The sequence below is a fragment of the Argopecten irradians genome, chromosome 1 (assembly GCF_041381155.1).
Source record: "Argopecten irradians isolate NY chromosome 1, Ai_NY, whole genome shotgun sequence".
Classification (NCBI taxonomy): domain Eukaryota; kingdom Metazoa; phylum Mollusca; class Bivalvia; order Pectinida; family Pectinidae; genus Argopecten; species Argopecten irradians.
In genome coordinates this window covers 48,088,100-48,110,105 of record NC_091134.1, presented here as the reverse complement: position 1 = coordinate 48,110,105, position 22,006 = coordinate 48,088,100, and the positions used below count along the sequence as shown (strand labels likewise).

At 33.3% G+C, this 22,006-nt stretch overlaps 1 protein-coding gene and 1 long non-coding RNA gene across 2 annotated transcripts; one reads left to right on the top strand and one right to left on the bottom strand.

Annotated features, from left to right (window-relative positions):
* Positions 1 to 2,525: 2,525 nt before the first annotated feature.
* LOC138330697 (protein downstream neighbor of son homolog) lies at positions 2,526 to 21,327 on the bottom strand. The gene is given in 11 exon segments (XM_069278239.1): positions 2,526 to 4,327; positions 4,844 to 5,039; positions 6,440 to 6,586; positions 6,804 to 6,888; positions 7,159 to 7,337; positions 7,748 to 7,801; positions 10,643 to 10,761; positions 11,399 to 11,587; positions 11,904 to 12,062; positions 21,027 to 21,059; positions 21,061 to 21,327. Coding segments are annotated over 11 exon segments (1,782 nt in total). The 3' UTR covers positions 2,526 to 3,973.
* On the top strand, positions 16,576 to 17,702 carry LOC138330704 (uncharacterized). The gene is made up of 2 exons (XR_011209591.1): positions 16,576 to 16,687; positions 17,241 to 17,702. It is a non-coding gene; the product is annotated as an uncharacterized lncRNA (long non-coding RNA).
* Positions 21,328 to 22,006: the final 679 nt, after the last annotated feature.

The window sequence follows — 22,006 nt, the reverse complement described above, 5'->3', positions numbered from 1 at the left end:
TTTTGATTTACGGCTAGTACAAATTCTGAAATGACTCCAATGACAATTTAAACCCGTTCGTCAGTCACTGTACACAGGAAAACCTGGGAAGTAAATGCTTTTGGTGCAAGCTTTTAATTCTTGTACGAATGTTTCCCCCTGTTGTTCCATAACACCGTACTTCTGAGTATTACTTTACTTAATAAATTTCTTCGATCATGTACACCAATGATTGACCTTAAATTGCATGTTACTGACAACGAACAGCAAGTTTGATTATTCGGAATACGCAGTCCTATATTTGTACTTTTCAATAGCTACTACAAGATTTATATAGTTCACTCTGAATTTTTAAAGATGCTCCACCGCCAACAGAGCATAAATGACATTCATCATTTGAACAATAATTGGTATTTAATCATTTATATACATCTGTCTAATTAACACAAAAAATATAATATTTTGCCTTTGGTGCAGTACTTCATTCCATAGAGGATATAGTGCCACGGATTTTTTTGGGATGCAATTAATTGATTTTTATATTTTTAATTTGAAGTAAAATTTGGAGCTCAAACTTTTCAATGGTGGTAATGGTGTAAAGTAAGTAACTTTTGTAACTGAAGAAAAATACTAAATCATCTGCTCCTGTTTTTGATAGCGAAAAAATACCATTTGTCAGCGGTGGAGCATCTACCTGGGTGTTTACGGTAAATATTTTAATGACATTACATTTTTGAGTACTGTGTTGGATTTTTTTTTATCTATCAGAGTTACTTCCTTAATAAATTAGTACTGACGGGTGAACGAACGGGATTGCATATACTACATGTAGATGCAAGTAGTACATGGATATGATGATTTGTTACAGTTTATATAGAGATTTGTACCTACCAGTGTCCAGAGACCATTTTTAGACGCTTTATATGTCTAGATAAAACATCGTGTTACTGTAAAACTAATTTTCTACATGTTAGTAATTCTCAGATCTGTGTGGGATGTTACATTCTATGTGTACATGTGTATCCTCGCGTATCAGTACTCACAAAAAATGTCATGTACCCTGCCTATATTCCACTATAGCCATAATTAATATGCTTCTATATGCGGTAGTCATCGACTTAGTCGTTTTTGTTTGAAAATCTAGGTATCTAAAACGTTAACTCAGTGGAACCACAAGAGCACAATGGCTCATTCTTGTGAAGGACAACGATCAGCCAGACTTGTATTCAACCAGGAATACCAAGGGAATTCTAATGAATTTTCACAAAAGACAGGATTCCACATCAATGCTCCGGGGTTTAACAGAAGCAGTCCGGCGATTCTGCCATGATATAAAATATACAGGTTTTCCTTTGAAATATAGGACGCAGTGCATTATATTTCCTCTTACGACTACAATCCTTTGTTATTCTGTGTGATGGCCTCTTACAATAAAACCTAATGTTAAACAAAGCGACGGTTTCATCTAGCCTATAGAACTTATATGGGATTGTGATCTGTTCGGGTCAAAGCTGAATTATTGATACATTGCTTTATATTTAGTATTCGTATCTATCTCTTCATTTTGTTTTTCGATGAACTTGACCATAATGGTGAAAATGCACTTCTTCAATTAAATAAAAGATCACCAATGTCGGACAATAGCGACAAAACATACTAACATATTTATGTCAGTTTTCAAGGGAGATGTATCGTCGTGTGGCTATACCCTACACAATATATTTCCCAAGGGTTTTTGAGTTTTAGTCAACTAATCTAATACATGTAAAGCGACCATAGAAATGGGTAACCAATGAAAAAAACTACAAATAAAAAAACAAAACAAAAAACCAACTAGATATCAGAATTCAAGAAGTCAATGACCAATGAGTCATAATTCCTAATCAAGTTGGCAAGAATACCAAAATTTTTGATAAATCTTTATTACCCTCTCCCACTTTCTGGTTCCATGAAAGAATGTCTTTCCAAATATCTGGTTGAATTTTCAACGTTTGTAATCTAGTTATAAACTTCATTTTAAGAAAATCATATGAAATATCACACTAGTCTCCTGAATGCTAAACAAGTTTGAGGTCATGGGTTGCAAGTTCAAAATGTAATTACAATTATTTGAAAAAAATGTGGTCAGCATTCTGCAAACTTCACTGCTTTATTAAGGAGATATGCACTTTTAAAGAAGATTGGCATCTTTGGATGAGTACATATTTGTTAAGTAGATATAGGCAACGTTAAATCACTAAGTGTTTATTTCTTAATAGATTTTAAAAAAACACATACTTCAATAAAATCAAAATATTTTGCAATATCAGAAGGTCAGGATAATTTAAGCTTGTTATTTTAGAAAGCAGTCTGGTTTATCAAATATTATTACATTACATTAATTCAAAAGTTAAAGAATATCATGGACTTGGATTTAGGGAATATAATTGACCTTGGAAAAACATTGTTATAAAAATAGTTTGTGGCAGGACTTTGATTGGAACTAATTATGTCAACATGACCTTAATACCAAATGAAATATCAAATAAACAAGTAACACATCAACATCATCGCTAATAAAAATGTATTTGATATTATTACATACTATTTACCGGTAATTACTCACAGTAGTCTTACATTAAAATCTGTTATAAATACATAATTAAATAATAAACTTGTATTGTTCTGATTTATTTAATAAATCATTTCATTTTATACATTGTAGCATTAATACACATTATCCATTTGCTTAAAGTTACAGCTCCGTAACTGGGGAAAAAATGACATGTTCTTTTTCTTCAGTAATCCATTAAAAACCATCTGGTTTCATCAATGAAGCTGTGAAAATCATTCAATGGACAGAAAAAACATATATGTTGCCCCATAGACGTTAGGAATCACTTAACAATTACTAGAAATACTGTAAAAATGTGAAATGAAATTGCAGACAACAATTTGGCTTCATGGTCTGACTGTATACTAAGTTCACTGCACTATAGACTTAATGTAATGATTTTTGGCAGTGCTGCCTAAAACTGTTTTCAGCTCTTATTTGCACTTACATGTATTAACAATGAAATTCTCTGTATTCTTGCTCTTTCTAAATTTGAATATCACCCCTTACAAAATATTTTAACAATCAAACATTTTGGATGGTAATAATATACAACCAACATAATTATGTATCAACAAATCAATCACATGAAAAACAACTTCCTTAAAATTCATGAAACAGATGTAATATGGGGAATTAAAAAGCTTTCAAACAGAATTGTTGTCGGCACATTTGTCAACCTATAACAGTAATAAACTTTACAAGTAATATTTACCTATCATTCCCTCCATTTATTCCATAGGTTTTAAGTACAGGAAATTACCTGTAACTTGACACTAGGTGGCAAATACCTCAGCAAATCAAAGCAACAATACAGTCTGTATTTGACCGAGAAGCCATGTTGTTACATCAAATAGCATTTACAGATCTGATCCTCACATCAGTTTCAGTACCTACAAATAGTTTATATAAATAGATATGTAACTACTCTCCTTCAGAATAACATACTGTGGAAAATAGGTTTAAAGAAAGGTTATTTTAAATAAAAATTATTTTTATCCAGACATATATATGACACAGTACAACTTGTATAAATTAACCAGCCCTTGTCTAAACCAGATACCTGTCTATTCCAGCATCCACAGGCATATAACATTTTCCTTCTTATTCTATAGTAATTAAAACTTGTGTAATCCAGAAACCTGGCTATACCAGCCAAATATGCTGGTCCTAGTAAAATCTGGTTTAGACAAGTTTCACTGTATGGTACAGTATTTACCATATATGTTTCTACTTTCATCTGCAGATCAAATATACGAGACACCAAAATGCTAATTGGTTGTGATACTGAATGTTTGTGACATACATATCTTTAGTTATAAGATTACAACACTAATCAAATAATCATCACCTCATTTTCTGTCACATTTAGCACACTTAATGGGGTCAAATCGAAATAAATCACACAAGGAAGGAAGAGTTGCCTGCCTTGCAGTGAATCTCTCTGATGCAAGTCAACCGTGTATCCAATTGTTTGTTGGAGAAGAATGCATCATATTTGTGATGTCCCATCAAATACTGTTCCCGGATAGTCCTATTATCTGATTGGTCATCTTCGCTGCCAATAACAGCATTGAATGAGACAGTGGGTTCGTGTGTGTTAAACGTGAGTGAGAAAGATCCGTCCTGAGTATCACTGAACAGTGATTTATAGCTAGCTACATGGTGGGGCAACACAGGGCCCAATATCTCCAGGATGTGGACCGACTTTATCTGTTTATTGTTGTCCATCTGTTTCACCAACGAATGCTTCACCTGTGAATGGAAGGAAAACTTAAATAATAAGTTTTAATAATAAACTTAGATAATTTAATGAAAGATTTCGACCACAATAGATATACATATATATTTACACAAGTCTATCAGAATGTTAATATCACAGTGCATGTGTTTCTCACATTTTTTTTTCATCTACAAATTTAATTATCATCCAAGATATTGATACCAACAATTATGTGAGTTTGAGTTTGATGTATGAACGGTGGCTTGAATGGTTTTTTATAGTGAAGTTTTTAGGACACCGCAATTTGTTCACACATTTTAGGCAATTATTTGGTGACTTATTCACACATGTTGCACTTTCAGTTCACAGATATAAATATTCAATGAGCAGATGAACTAAATTTCTTTTGAATAATTTAATACAGATATGATATAAATCAATATTTGTTATCTACAAAAAGAAAGTATACATTGTATATCTACATTTGTATATTTCAGGTACAAAGACACATAAGACATCTACAAATATAGATACCGGTATATACTGACCTTGTGAGATTTGAGATTGGCTCCTTTGAATGCTGTAGGGGCGAGGATGGTAGGGGGCAGACCAGCCTGGGGTCCCGAGGTAGCTACACAGCTACGACAGTTGAGAAGGTAATTGTAGAGCCCCTGAACGTCGGGACCAGACACACACACCGTAGACTCGGGCCTATTATCTATTACCTTGAATCCTTCTCTCTGACTTCATGGTGTTAAGGTATTTATTCTTTATTTACCAGCAGTGAAATCTGTTGGCTTTCTTATTTTTTCCATGCTTTTTAGTATAAGAGGACAGAACACATTAATATTATTTCAATGACTCCGCTAGAGATCAAACCTGGAACTTCTGGCTTTCTAATCTATTGTTCAACTGGTCAATTAAGTCATAATTTCCTGAACATCTTGAACTTCTAACTTCCATCGTTCTCTTTAGCTACATGTATTTACTTACTAATATATTTCTATCTACTCTGCAAAGCATAAAATAATCCCTTTTATTATCTCCAAAACTACTACGTCATAATACATTTGTACAGATTCTATTCATTAACAAATCCGGATTAAAAAAGATGTTACATGTATTAGTTAAGATTCTAGCATTCTTACAAGTGTTTCTTCTTCCTCCTACCACTAAATAGATGAGCTTTGGTTTGGTTGTTAAGTTTTTTGTCCTATTAGCAGCTAGGATCATTTAAGGTTATGCCAGGTTTGACGGTAGAGGAAAACCGGAGAGCCCAGAGAAAAACCACTGACTAGCGGTAAGTACCTAGTGTAAAGTTACAAACAGTAACAACTGTCAATAAACAATAATATTTACAATTGCCACTGTTTCTGTAATGATAACCTATGTTGAGGCAGATCTGTTTATTTCCCAATAACTTTAGTGCAGAATGTGACACGATTCGGTGCGTATGCAATTGTGCTCTGTCATAATCGTACAATAGGTGTTATTATTACATGTAGTTGATACCAAAACATGGCGGATGTTTTCAGTTGCCTTCAATTCAAGTGATGAATCGATTATGAAGCGATAACAAGAGACCAAATAATCGGATACAAAAATTACTAATCGTTTCAGCCCTTGTATGAATACCTGTAAATTTTTTGCGGACTTCCATTGACATTCCACAAAATCACGTGTCAATGTTTACAAATAACTTATGTATGAGACAATCGAAGACAGAATAAAACACATTTATTTTTTGAATGTATTATTGCTATTTGACACGAATAACTGAAATATGAGAATTTTTTTTTGTGACGTCATGGAAAAAAAGGGCGGGATTAAGTCAATGGCGCGCTTTTTTGAACGGCTATTCTGCATAGATAAACATGATGGCAGTATAATTTTAACAGCGAATATCACACGGTAAATGATTGTATGTGACGTTTTGGTTGATTTTATTGTTTAAAGAAAATATTGTAAATATAAGGATTAACCCCTTAATTTGTTTAGTTTATGAGATGATAAACCCAATGGAGCAGTCAGTAAATTTTATGTTTACACAATTTACCTCGTAATCGTAATTTACCTTATAATCCAATAAAAGTAATTATAACATCCAATAGGTACCTGTATACTTAGATGACTATAAAGGATACATTTTGACCTTGTTAGGATCAAGTGATGGGAACTGCTTTTTGTCCAGACCTATACTCTCTAGCCAGACAGAGGCTCCTTCATCTGTATCTATCATGTCATCTTCATCATCGTCCACATTTTGACAGGGTTGGGGTGGCCTCTGATCTCTGTGTATGTAAAATCTATTGCGAAATGCTGTGTATTTATTTCTGCTAATGACGGAGCACAAAACTAATGTACTAAACTTCTCCCCACATTACAATAACGAAAAAAAAATGAGGAGTATAGAGCAAAAAACACAAACAGAAAAACATAAGAATAAAGAACAGGGAGAAAATTTGAACAGAAAGTTTATATTATTGACAATACAATATGAACATGTACCCATTGTCCTCCGGTTTCTCTGATTCCATATCCTGGTGGACACTGCTCTTTCTTCGATCTAGCTGGGGCATTGTAAAAGATATGCCTATAAAAAAAGGAAATATCAGTAGTAATTGAAGAAGCTCATACGCAAAATGCATTATAAGCATTAAAGCAAAGGGCAATAGACTAAAAATTTATATAATAGCAACACTAATAATTCTATCCTTCAAATTAACTCAACAAGTTTAATTTTTCTGTTATGAAAGGTTTTGTCCCTGCATATTCATCCTCGATTGAGCATTTTTATGTTATCCGGTATATTTTCTTAATTGCTTTAAAGCTAACTAAAACATCAATATGTTTTATAACTTACCTTCCCCCTTCAGTGACTCTCTCATGCCCCTTGTTGTAGGGCTGAGTAGTGCGTTAAGAGTTGTCTGCCCTGATATCGTTGATGCTCGGAAAAGCACCGAGAACTGATGAGTACACACATAAAAGTATGGACAGTGCTGTGCCCGTAGCTGATGGAAAGCAGAGGTGAAACTCTCCGTCCTATAACACAAGTCATTTCTGATCATGTTCTCTTCCAAACATACTGGTGAAATTTATAATTGTGGGACCTGTTTTAACTTCATTACAATTAATTATTCCTAACCCTAGCTAATCCTATTAAACAAAAATGGAGTCTACGACGAGTCGAAGCTCTTTAACATTAGGATTCTCGGACACAACTGTGCACATTCAGTCATAACTTCTATAACATGTATATTCTTATTCTAAACTTATTTTCCCATTTTGAAAATACATTTATGTGCATTTGTATATTTATCTTTGATAAATTATTTTTGTATACATATATTCATAATTCACTTTCAATGAGTGAAACTTGAATCATTTTGTATACCAACATGTAATTACATTTTCAGAATAAGTTCTTACCAACAAGAGATGTGTCAACTTACCAGTCCGAGTGTAGGGCTGTTTGTACCACATTATCTAAGCCTATACTCGCAGTCCTGTGTCAGGTAGTGTATAAATTGGAGATAAATGAATTAAGATAAATACAATGACTTTTATAATTATCTTACCCATCTACAAAAAAGCTTGATATTATTTAACTTTTAACTCCAAATGAGGTTCAAATGTAGAGGAAAACTAGAAATGCTGGAGAATGATAAATAGCTGAAACATATATACATGTATATATATATATATATCTAGTACAACTCACCAGCTTTGTCATAAATAAATGAACAATTTACTGAGAATTTAGTGGATATGTGTATGAGTTTAAAGTGTACACGGAACGGAAAATAATATTTAGATACGATATTCTGTTTGATCTCCTGACAAGAATGTTGAAAACCGCATCAAAATCGGCCACTTCAGTACAGAGATACAGCCCTCCGAAGTGCTCGATTTTTACCTGTATATCGACTACTAATCAGGGAATCGGCCGCTCACGCTTATTTAGGGAATAACCGGATGTGACGTCACGAGGACAACGACAGTGAGGTGTTTGGTAGTGGGGTTATAGCACAAAGGTGGACATATATGTATTCCTGAAATGGGGTTACGAAAATTTTACAAATATATATACAGTATACAGTTATGTTGACGATTTAATTATATATATAATAGGAAATATTACAACTGAAATCAAGCTAAATACATATGTAGATTAGCGGAAACATGTATACGTTATTTATGTTTCTGGTACAATTAACTAGAGATCTTATCTCTGTTTTAACAACTTTCTAAATTATCAAACCTTGGGAATATTCCATTTTCATAATGTGATCTAAAAAGAGACGAATTAGGAAAATGATGGTTTTATAATTATTCATTTGAATATGTTTCTGTATGAATAAAAATTCTCTTTAGGCCTATGGATTTCAACAGAAATATATATGTATATATGTTTCTGATTTCATGAACCAACATAACGAAAAGAAAATGTTTTAAATGTAGGCCTATACACGTAGACATAAATTAGGAGGGGAGTAAAAAAAATGGATATCCGAAATCTAGCAACTATCAGAAATATCAAAATTCTGACATTGAGCATTATATTTGCATTGTTCTTTCTCGACATGCCATTTGTAAATAATTTTGTAGTTTTTGTTATAAAAATACATTTACGTGTAACCAGAACATATAAACAAGACAAATGTATAATGAGTCTTTCTGAAATATATACTGTACATCTAGTAATTGATACACTTGTTATATGTTATGTTGGAATGGTATATTTTACTGTAAACCAGGAATTTTTAAGTGTAAACAAATATTACATTATACAACAATTACATGATGGTCCATCGCTAACTTACCTGTGATCTTACTTTTGACACCTGATGCGAGCTTATCAACAAAGTGTGACAGCTAGGTCACTAAACACCTTTCTTACGTAATCTGGTTAGCCCCCTCATTAGTCTCGGTTGACCACGCGGTTTAGTTACTGCAGTATACAGGTATAGAGATTAACGCAGCACGACATTGGCTATTCGGAATGACAGTTCTGTTTTTATTCTGTACTTGATATCTGCTACTTGGATTAGACTTGTCACATAGACATCTTCAGTCTCATTGTTTTCGTCTGCATGATTTATTTTTCAATTAAAGACACTAATGAATGAACTTGAGCGAAATATCAACAAGTCGTCGAGTGTACTGTACTATATGTAAGCTGAATGTATTTTGTCAAAAAGCAAATAGATCGATTTCAGATGTAGAGGCATTTACATATGTGCAAAAAATTCTGTTTGGAATCATAACTTAATCGTATGGGCAGGTTTTATATAAAAAAAAAAAGTCAGAAATTTGTTCGGGTTTGACCAGTAGACATTCAAAGAATCAAGAATCCTTGATATAATATTCACATATATGTGGTTCCAACTACCGCAGATATACAACGTACGTGGATTATTATGAACATTTTATTGTGTATAATTATGCAGTAATTGCGTAGAGATCTTTCATTTATCTAAGACAGGTACATCAATATACATGTATGCATGGTATAAATCCCTGTTTTCTAGCATTTTTCAAACTCATATCTGTGATTAAGGATAATATTAAATAGGTATCGGACATGAACACAGGTATTTGTGTCTTCAAAATCGATATTTACAAACAGATAGTTTATATTAGATGGCAGACACCAAAAATCGCCTCTCTACCTTATGCGAGTAGAGTAGGTCCCGTTGTCCTCGTGACATCACAGGTCAGGGGTCCCGAATCGGGGTCAATGGCTTGATGCTTCAGGTGTGTTCTAAAGAATAGTCGCATTATCTCTAATACAATAATCGCTATGAAACTTGTACTTTCTCCATTCTAAATTTTATCCAAAGACGCATTTATCAAGCCTTATATACCAAACCATTCCGTGTACACTTTAATTTAGTGTTACATAAAGGTCATGATCAATTACCTTACCAGGTAGTTTAGCCTCTGGTACAATTCTCTTAGAGTTTTATCTGACAATTAAAATCAGTTACCTTAATTTAGCCTCTGGTACAATTCTCTTAGAGTTTTATCTGACAATTAAAATCAGTTACCTAATTCAGCCTCTGGTACAATGCTCTTAGTTTTATCTGACAATTAAAATCAGTTACCTTAATTTAGCCTCTGGTACAATTCTCTTAGAGTTTTATCTGACAATTAAAATCAGTTACCTTAATTTAGCCTCTGGTACAATTCTCTTAGAGTTTTATCTGACAATCAAAATCAGTTACCTTAATTTAGCCTCTGGTACAATTCTCTTAGAGTTTTATCTGACAATTAAAATCAGTTACCTTAATTTAGCCTCTGGTACAATTCTCTTAGAGTTTCATCTGACTATCAAAATCAGTTACCTCAATTTAGCATCTGGTACAATTCTCGGAAAGACTTTCATCCAAGGAAGGCTAGGATAAATCCAGTATAAACCAGCTTCCTGGAAATAGGCCTTTCTCTCGGATTCCTTCAGGGTGTCCTACATACGTATATATACAGTGTTAATGAATAAAATAATTGATCACTCAAAATGTTTACTACGTATATAAATACAAACTAAACTATACTAGAATTATCAACATTTCAATATTGGAAATTATGTTCTTCAGAAAATTAATTTACATTAAAGTTAATTTGAAATTTAAGAAATACCGCCCAATATCTACATTAAATAATTCACAGAATGTAGCCTAATACTTGATTTCAGACATCAAAGAAAGGTTAAGAGGTTTGTATCAGGGCGTGTTTTGATAAATATATGTCTTGTTTGATTACAGAGAGAAACAATGGTATCTTACCATGCATATTTTCTGATTCTATTCATTTTACTAACACCAATTGAAGAATCCTGGCAAAACTAATTTACTAACAATAGATGCCTGTTGGCTGGATATTCATCACAATGATATAGTAATAATAAATCCATTTTTAATACACAACATAATACTATATATATCACTGAATTTTAGAGATTGATTGCTAGACATTTATTTTTCATTACACCCAAACCTTTTTGAAAGGAAACCAAAAGGAATGCAAGTAATATTATCATTTGATAAACCTAAAAAATGAGACCAATTATACTGATTTGACCTGGAGGCGAACTGTAGTAATACCTGCGTAGTTGGTGTTCCTGTGAGAAACTGACTGATGCCCCTAGCTTCGTCTACAGTACGGAGCTGTGTACACCATAATAAAGGCTTTTCTGATATAACCCGGAGTTTCACTTTCAGACTCCAGTCGACAGGAACATTCACATCTTTTATATGATCCTCTTTAACTTCCTCTTTAACTTCAACATTTTTCTGAAAAACATCAACAACAAAATAACATAAACTATAAATAAGTTAAAGTTATACATAAGTTAACAATAAGTTTGTGGAGGAATCTCAGTGTTTTTCCTTGGTATTTTGGGAATATTTCAATATATTGATTGCAGAGTAATCAATGCATACACATGTATACATGTCATTAATTGTATCAATGACTGACAAATATGATAAATATAAACATATTTCTTAATTGTAATGACATATCTCTTTTATTTTGCACAAAGTAAGGTATGGGTAATAATACCTAGGCTCCACCGATATTATATGCAATAAATATATTCACACTCACCTGTACAGTCTGTGCTTTCTGTTTTTCTTTGAAAAATTTCTCTATAAAATCAAACTGGGACTTGCTGTCATCATCCTCTAGGGAGAAAGATTCTGTCTGTCTTGGATTAGGTGTGGATCTTTCTATTTCTAATGAACACCTTTCTTCATTTTCCTGTTCCTGTGAATAATAATTACACATTGTAAAGACCAAACATTTTGAGGTAGATGAGATACCAAAGGGAAGTGATTAAGAAAAACATGAGGTATATTATAATATACAATATTTTAAAGGCTAATTATCATGCGCAAGTTACTAGTTAGAGTAAATCTAGACATACCAGATATACATAACTATATATAATTGGCACAAAGTATTCAGAGTGTGATTTTGTAAACACGCGAAAGTGTGACTTTGGATACTGTCTTGCGCGATGCTTGATCTTAGGTTGACTTCCTGTTTCCGGTTTTTGAGAAAGTTCCCAACTCAACATATTTTGGATGATTTACATAGAATAACGTTACTGAGACACATATATCACAAGGGTTCACTACGCTCTCTAAAATTCAGGACAAAATGTAATTGTTAGATTAAGGTAAGAATAAATTGGAAGGTTTATCTTTCACTAATGTTTTCATCTTGAATTTTTCCAAGCGTTACTTGTTTGTAATCACGCCAGAGCGTGATTTTGTAATCACGCGAGAGTGTGACTTTGGATACTGTCTTGCGCGATGCTGGATCTTGTGTTGACTTCCTGTTTCTGGTTTTTGAGAAAGTTTTCCAACTCTACATATATTGGATGATTTACATAGAATAACGTTACCGAGACACCTCTATCACAAGAGTTTGCTTCGCGAACGGGCCTTCGGCTAATATTTTCATTTTGAAATTTTTCAAAGTATAATTTGTGTGTATAAATGTAATCATGTGAGATTGTGATTTTGCATACTGTCTTGCGCAACACTGGATCTTTTTGTGATTTCTGTTTCCTGTTTACGAGCAAGTTTTCCCACTCTACATATATATGGATAATTTACACAATTTAACGTTACCGAGAGGTTATCACAAGACTTTCCATTCGCTGCGCTCTCTGTAAAGAGCCATCAATCATAATCATGATGACAGAGCAGAAGCACTAGCAAGAAATTTTGTTATCCCCGCGAAATGTGTTTGCGGGGGATATTGTTTGGGCTCCGTCTGTCCGTCCGTCCAAGATTCTTTTCCAGGCTATAACTCAAAACCTGTTCATTGCAGCTCCTTGAAACTTTTTGCATACATCAGACAAGTGCCCTCATTGTGTCTTTTGCTATTGCGGACCTTCCATATGTTAGGTGTTTTCTGTTAACATGCAAACTTATAAAACAATACCAAATTATTGTTTCTTTTTGTTTCCGGGCTATAACTCCAAATCCGTTCAATGCAGCTCCATGAAACTTTCAGTCTATATCAGACAAGTGCCCTAGTTGTGCCATTTGCTATTGCGGACCTTCCAGGGATCAATAAAAATCTTACTTAACTAAATCTAAAAATAAAATTTGTTGTTTTACGGTACTTTTTGGTCAAAATGAATATAATTTTGAACCAAAATAAGAAGATTCAAATTCCCCTATATTTCTCCAAACTTTTCCCCTATTTTGAAAAAAGATATATAGTTTCCCCCAAAATCTAGATTGATCGATATCCCTGCCTTCAATTTTTAGGAAAAGCCTATCTGAGATCGCAGCGGTTATAATCCATTCTTTGGTTTGTTGGTTTTTGTAACTGTTACTAAATAGAAATATATAATTGTTATGAATGCAGTTTAGATGTTCTGTAAACAAATAAACGATTTATAAGTGTGAAAAAGTTATCTCCCCTGACCTATCTTATCAGTGTCATGCCGGGACTCATGTGTTTTGTTCAATTCTTATTGTATGCATTGACATATATACTGTATTGCTAGAGATCAATTACAGGCATTGAGTTTATAACAAGAAAATCAATATTAAGCATAAAATACTTCAACTTTCACTTTGTGCAAAAATATGTGACATGCGGATACAAAATACATCTCAATGTTATTCTCCTTTGCCAGGCAGAAAATTCCGAAGCAAATGTAAATGTTGGATTCAGTGATGGAATCAAATTGGAAGGTTTAATTTATCTTTCACTGATGTTTTATTTTGATTTTTTTAAAAAGTATATTGTTTGAAAGCACGCAAAATTGTGACTTTGAATACTGTCTTGCCCAACACTGGACTCTTGTTTTGACTTCGGGATTTAGGTTTACGAGAAAGTTTTCCAACTCAACATGAATGGATGATTTAAAGTGATTGATTGACGTTACCGAGACACCTCTAGCTATATATCACAAGATTTCGCCTCGCGAATTGACCAAATATTCGCTGCGCTATATACTACCAAATAGTTGTGTTATAAATGCAATTTATATGACAGATAAATATATGTAAGAGTTATAATTATCTCCCCTGTTCCGGCAACAATCATTTTCGTTGTTTCTTTTTGTAAATTGCTAATTGTTTGCATTGAATAACTGCTAGAAACCATTTTTATATTAAAATTCTAGTTTTGCTGAATTACTGACATTACTGACTGAATTATAAACACATAACCAGGAAAACTATTTATAGTGTGTAGAATACATGTATATATATTTCTACTTTCACTTTAAGCAAAAATATGTGACCAGGCGGAAATTTCCGAAACGATAGAGTCATATATGATATGAATATTTATACGTTAAGATTTAAAACAATATACAAAATTGTAAATGTAAGTTTATGTTTACAATCCCTTAATTAGGGTTTTAAAATTACCTTTTATGAATTTTTTCATTATAAATTTTTAAAATGATGGAGATTCAATACTGCCTGAACAATTGTACTTAAAATTTTGTCTTAGAGTTTTTTTGACAATGTTGTGTCTCTGAATACTTAATCTTAATCTAACTTAATCTAACAATTACATTTTGTCCTGAATTTTAACTTAAAAGCCGTTTTACGTGAGCAATTGTTTCGGAATTTTCCAATTTTCCGCCTGGCAACGGAGAATGAAGTTGAGATATAATTTGTAGCCGCAGTCACGTATTTTTGTAAAAAGTGAAAGTAGAAGACTATCCCATGTTCGATATTGTTTTTCTTGATATAAACTCAATGCCATTAATTCAGCAAAACTATGATTCTAATAATTGATAATTATAAAATGGTTTATATCCGTAGAGTTAGTCAGCGTAGACAATAAGCAATTAGAATAAAACACATGTCAATATCGATAAGACTGATCGGTCAGGGGATATAACTCTTTCGCCGTTAGAAATCCTTTATTTTCCTGGCATATGTCTATTTAGTTACACATTTAAAAAAACAAACAAAGGAAAGAATGGATTTACTGCTGCGCTCTCAAATAGACCTGCGCTCTCAAATAGACTTTGCCTAAAATTATATTAATGAATTTAGATAAGCCTTCGAATTTATTCTTACCTGAATCTAACTTTTGTCCTAAATCTTAACTTAAAAGCCATTTTACAGTTGGTAGTAGACTAAAGGTTACACATTGTGCACACTGTGTGAACTACCAGTGGACACGGAGTGCACGAGGTTTAGACTACAGGTAGACACAGAGTGCACGAGGTTTAGACTACAGGTAGACACGGAGTGTACAAGATTTAGACTACAGGTAGACACGGAGTGCACTACGTGTGAACACGGTGTCCACTACAGGTGGACATCGTGTCCAGGTAATATGTCCACTACATTATATTCAGACAACAGACAAAGTAGATGATGCGTTCCAGAGATATGAGAAAATATCTATTTATTCTGCAGTCTATATGGACTTTGACAGATAGAAATATTTATTGCGATTAGAAACATACATGTAATATTTATTGCAACATAAAACCGCCCTTAATTACTAGAAACCATTTGCACGGTAATGTTTATTTGAATTGATACATATAAAATAAAATGTATCAATACATCATCATACAATTTAATTTATAAATCAGGACGTTTAGTAGAAGTTATAAAAGCCAATTAACTGCGTAGCAAATAAAATGCGTACAGGTTGTTATGGTAAACCACATACTGGTTATGTCTCATCAATGGATCGTTCAAGTCCGCATTTTCCCAGTAAAAACTTTTTTTCTTGTTAGTGATCATGATATATAGTTTAAACATTGACTTTTTACCTTATAAATCTTATTTTGGATAGTTCGAACCAAGGACGTAGATGAAATTATTGTAAGAACACATAAAGTGATGGCATCTTATATTACGTGAAGTAAGATTTTCAGTGTTCCAAGAGATATTTTGATCAGAATTTTTTTTTTATTAAAATGGATATATTGATGGGCATAATAATAGCAAGGACATATATAATAAACATAAACAGATTAAGTCCTTCATAAAATGTTTAACTTTGTATGCATCGAATATTGTTTTCAAAACGGCAAGGTGTGCGAAATAGTTTTAAGCCCTGTCAAATGTGTATACGTGTCAGTGTTCCAGCTAGGTCGGGTTAGCAGGGCGCGGCGCCCTGCCCTTAATTCCCAGCGCCCTGCCCTTTTTCCTAACGCCCTGCCCCTTTTCCCATCGCCCTGTCCCTTTTTCGATTTCCCCATATACTGTCCCGATATCGTCGGCTCAAATTCGGGACAAGTCTAGCTAACACAACTTCCTGCTTCCTGTTTGCTCGCGCATATCATTGATGTCTTCAACTTCCGACTCCAAATATACAATGTTTTTATCTTGCCAAGAACTCAACAAATCGGCAAAGAAATGTCACGATCTTTTGTGGATATTCAGGTATGTAGTTATATGCAATTTTCGTAATGTATTTTGATGCATTTTTGCCTCGATTGCTTCAAAATCGGCGTCGCATTTTCGCGTGTCGGCTTTTCTTTGATGTGCAAAAAGTAAATAAATTCACAAAATAAGAAGCTTTATCGATCAAGAAGCGAGATCGTGAATTGGCAATTATTATTCTATGCCACCGATAACACTTTGGAATTGATATCTTGTGTAATTTGTTGTTTAATTATACATTTTCTGATAGTGAGAGCCGTGAGGCATGGCTTCGTTAAGTCCAGGCACAAATCATAAAAATAAACGGAGTTATTTCAGTCATCGAATTCCTCATTTAATCCTATACATCTATTCAAACTTATTTTGAACAAAAAGTATTACTATAAGTCGTATTTTTCGTTCACTGCGTATAAAATACTTATTTATTTCATGACCAGTAGGCCTATCTTAAACGTTAATTCAGAGACATACAATTTCAAATAATTAACATTGAGAATAAAACTTGAATAATGGTCCAATTGTTTAATATTTTTGTTTTCTTTTTAATTTGTAGAGTTTCCTTCTACTTCATAGATGACAAAGCTGATGCTGAGGACTAGTACTCCTGATGTCCAGCGCTAGCTTCACTTATGAACACCTCACAACCAGCCTTATTTTATTGTGTGTCATTGATTTAGTATATGTGTGACAAATTTCCTAGGTTATATATACACATACTTTTATCAAAGAACTCTTTTTGAAGTCAATTACAATTGTTGTCAACTACTTAATTTGGACATGCAACTTTGATACAATTTATATATATATATATATATTTTTTTTTTTAATTTCAATTTATTAACTTCTTGATTTCATGGATGAAAGTGTGTATTTTTTTTAATATTGATAACTTGTAATGTCTGAGAGATGTGTAGGTATGTCTACTGAGTGCATGGTGAGATTACAGGGAGCTGTATATGTGGATACATTGTTTTCAACATTTACTTGTTAAATAAATTTAATTTAATTGAAAGAATTTTGTTTCTTCTCTTTTCATTCTGTAAATCCATTCAAGCTCATGGATAGAACTAAATTCTGAAACAAAATGGTAAACACATGATCACTTAAAGACAAATTGTGGCAATTTATAATACTTATTTGGTAAATGTTACTTGATGCGAGACTGAATGGACTTTGTAAATGACAACACACATTGCAAAGACAAATATATGGAAGATGTTTCTTGAAGTAAGACTTAAGGAATCAGCAGAGAGTACAGAGACAAATACAGAACTGAAACAAAGCAGATATTGTGGCATCCTGTACATGTTAATCCAAATAAAAATTAAACGAATCATTATCAAAACAGTCAACATTTTCTTTCTATGTCTCAGACATTTTGGAGAATTCACAAAACACTCCCAAAGTCTACTTGATGCCATAATATAGGTAATGATATTAGAATCATTGATGATTATGATGCAATGATATACATATTATACAGTTGTTTCTGATATAAGCTGTATGTCGTTTATAAAATGCCCTAAAAAAATTATGTCGCGAAAAAAAATGCCCTTTTTTTTGCCCAGCGCCCTGCCCTTTTCAAATCCTAGCTGGAACACTGCGTGTGCATTTGCTTCATGGAACCTGGTGCGTTGCAAAGCATTGGAAATATGGAAAATCATCCATAGATGTTAAAAGACGACATTAAAAATTGCATTCTATTGTGTCAACCGACTGAGGAACCTGTAAGCACTGGCTTAAGAAAGTAATAATTTAGTATCGGGCATGTGCATGGCTGCTTGCTAGCATCAATACTGATCAAAGGACCGATCATTAAAATGTAGGTCACATGCCTGATGATAAATTAAACAGACAGAGTCAAAATAAAGTCAACTTCTGTCCATTTAAACTGTAAATACATATAGTTGTTGATTAGATTATGAATTTGGCACAATTGTTTTAATTTTGGAAACTGATAATTTGACAATATCCTATTATAACCTTCTTTTACAATTCACATGAGTTACGGTGTAACAAAATGTGTGATTCATACATGTACAGTATTTATTGTACACTGAAAATATGCCTGCTCGAAAGGTAGACCGCTAGTCTAGGACAGCAGTTGCCATGGTCACTTGGACTTCATACTGTTCCATCAACCACACGGGTATGATAATTTAAATTACCTAACATTGGTCAGACAGGGGCCTGGGGCCTTCATTGGCACCCTTCAATATGTTCAGTCAGGTGTATCACAGCTAACAACACCTGTATGTACCTTATCCCAACCCCAGAAGGTCCATTTATAGTATGCTGTACTTAGGTGGCATCCTCTTTACATATATACATTGTACTCATCATACAAATACGTAGTTTTACAAAGATGCTCGTCAATAGGGATATGTATTTTAACTGGTTGTTGCACTTTAATTAATTTTATAATGAAGCTTAATTTATATATTAAATTTAAAAAAAAAAAAAAAATCAAAATCATGTATTATTGGGAAATGCATGGTTGTGACTGACATGCTTGATTAACGCGTTGTACAGCTCCCGTCATCTCCACTACACGGCTGCCTGTCATGACAATAATTGAGGTGTATTCAGCATCACTTACTGTGTTTTCCCAACTAGTCTTTACCTCATCCCAATCTACCCCCCAGAATACGGTGTACCCAGGCTCTCCAACATGTATGTACATGTATCTAATAAGAATGGTATTTATGTGTTTCAGATTCATAAACCTATATGATTTTTAAACGATAAAGTATATTTGTTTGTCTTAGCAAACTTCCATTGTAACAATTTCTAAAAATTACATGTACAAAGATAATACTGCGCCATTCTCATGAAGCCGTGCAAACACAGAAGGCAACGATTCTGCCCTCTGGCTATATCTATCGATGGTCACCGTGAGGTACCTATATAGCTGGATACTGGCTTACCTGTATGTTTGACAAGTTATAATTATTGGACCATGACGCAATATACAGTCAAGATAACTTGCGGAGTTGGGCATGTTGGGTTTACCGGTAATTAAGAATCAAAATAAGCTGAATTGGGTACTTGTAGGTAGACTAGCCACCAATTAGTGGAGGACGTCACATAGTTTGAAGTGGATTTAATTCTGCATGGTCTTTTATAGACGTTCAGTTTTTAAAAAAGGATACATAATTAAACTATTTTTACGTACACTACGCTTAGAACTTAAATTTGCAAAGAAAAATAATATACAAGTGTATATATATTTTAATGAAAGACGATCTAGAAGGGTATCGCTAGATAACTGATTGATATGCATTAAATCTTTTTTATTTAAAAGCTATGTATTACCCGGTATATGATTGTATTACTTATAGTTTATTATAAAATAAAAAGTGTCTCAAAATCACAATAAGACTGGTTTATGCTGCAATTCACAGTTGTTTTTGACTTGTGAAAATGCTTGTATTTCATGTAAATGATATATATATATATATATATACTTAATGCAATCTACCTATAATACATTGACTTTTGAAAATGTGTATTTTAGATATGAAATGGAAACTACAGATATAAAATCAAATAGACATATACTTAATGAACATAAATTAATCTTTTTTACTTTTGCAGTGAAAAGGTTTTATTAATGTAGCAGAGATGTATTTATTTAAAAAAAAAATAAAGTATAGTTATATATACTGTACACTTCATTGTAGATGTTGTAATTAAAAAAATAAACTCTAAAACATTATAATTATGTATTCTTTTAAATATTGAAGAATGTATTCCCCGATCCCTAGCTATAACACATCAACTTGTCTGTCTAGGTCTGAATGTACCTGGACACCATGTCCACCCGTAGTGGACACTGTGTTCACATGTAGTGCACTCCGTGTCTACCTGTAGTCTAAATCTTGTGCACACTCCGTGTCTACCTGTAGTCTAAACCTCATGCACTCTGTGTCTACCTGTAGCCTATAAATGTAGTGCACTCCGTGTGCACAAGGGTGTAACCTTTAGTCTACTACCAACTGTATGTGACGAAATTGATACAATAGCAATCAAAAGTCCTTGTGTAAAGATCAGATTAAAGCATCTTCTTTCATACAGCTTTTCAACCATTATCATGTGTTTATTTTTCACATGTAATCTTACATGTACATGTGGGTAACTAAATGATTACTCAAAGTGGTAACCAGTAACTGTTCTAATGCATGAAGTACATGTTTATTACCCACATGCAGGATTCCAACTACATTTTTTGTATCTACTGTTGTAATAGAAAAATCAACACCTGCAGTCAGATGGTGATATCTTTTCCGTAGCGCTACAACAGTACGTTTAGCTAGATTCCAACCTGCTGATTTTTTACCTTTCTTTCTATTCCTCCAAGGAATGTAAACAACAACATTTTCGTTAAAACTTGACGACACTTCTGTATTCTCAGACTTTCGTCGCTTTGACGGAGAGTCAACAGGATTTTCTTGTGACTGTGAAAAAGGATTTCTTCTCTTAGAGTTTGTTTGCATAAACACATTTTTTGGACTAAGAATGTCATTTAAACTCGTTGTTTTTTCGTTAGTCTTTTGCAGAGAAATTCGTTTCTTCTTTCGATGTTTCTTCATGATATCTGAAGGCCTTTTCCATGTTGGTGAGCTTTTAGGATCATCCATTGCTAAATCATACTAGTAAACAGCTGATCATGATAAACGTTCCATAATCAGATTCACTTTTCCCGCTATGTTTTCCAAGCTCTTAATAAACGTCGATCGAATTGGATACAACGATCAAGGAACACCGATACAAACGTTTTTTAGATAAGGATGAGGATATTCTAAATCTAACTTCCGGGATACAGTCTTAAAATTCACGTTCCGGAGGAAGTACAACGAACACCATATGATGCAGATTGAGATTAACCCTAATTACGGTTATGTTGTCTTAATTTTGGCTTCAACATGGGTCCTTTTAAACTGGATGGCAATGAAGGTCTACGAGGCAGCACGGAGAATGTATTCGATACCGGTGAGAAGTCCATGCATGCTGAACATAACTTTGAGCGCTTTCACTTTTGCAGTCTAATCATTTTACTTATCTAATTGAGGTTTTCGTGGTCTAATTAGACTAGTTAGTGTAAATTAAAACATACATTATGTAAATATGTCTTTTCTCTATGCAACATATGTATACTCTTTGTCAAAATGTCAAAGGAGGAAATCTATGTCACAATAAACCTATGTGTGTGTACGTGTGTATAAGTACATGTAACTAGCAGGTCAAGCAACATAAAAGCAAACAACGCGTACTTTGTAATCTAATTTAGAAGCGACGCTATCCGTTCTATTTAATCAC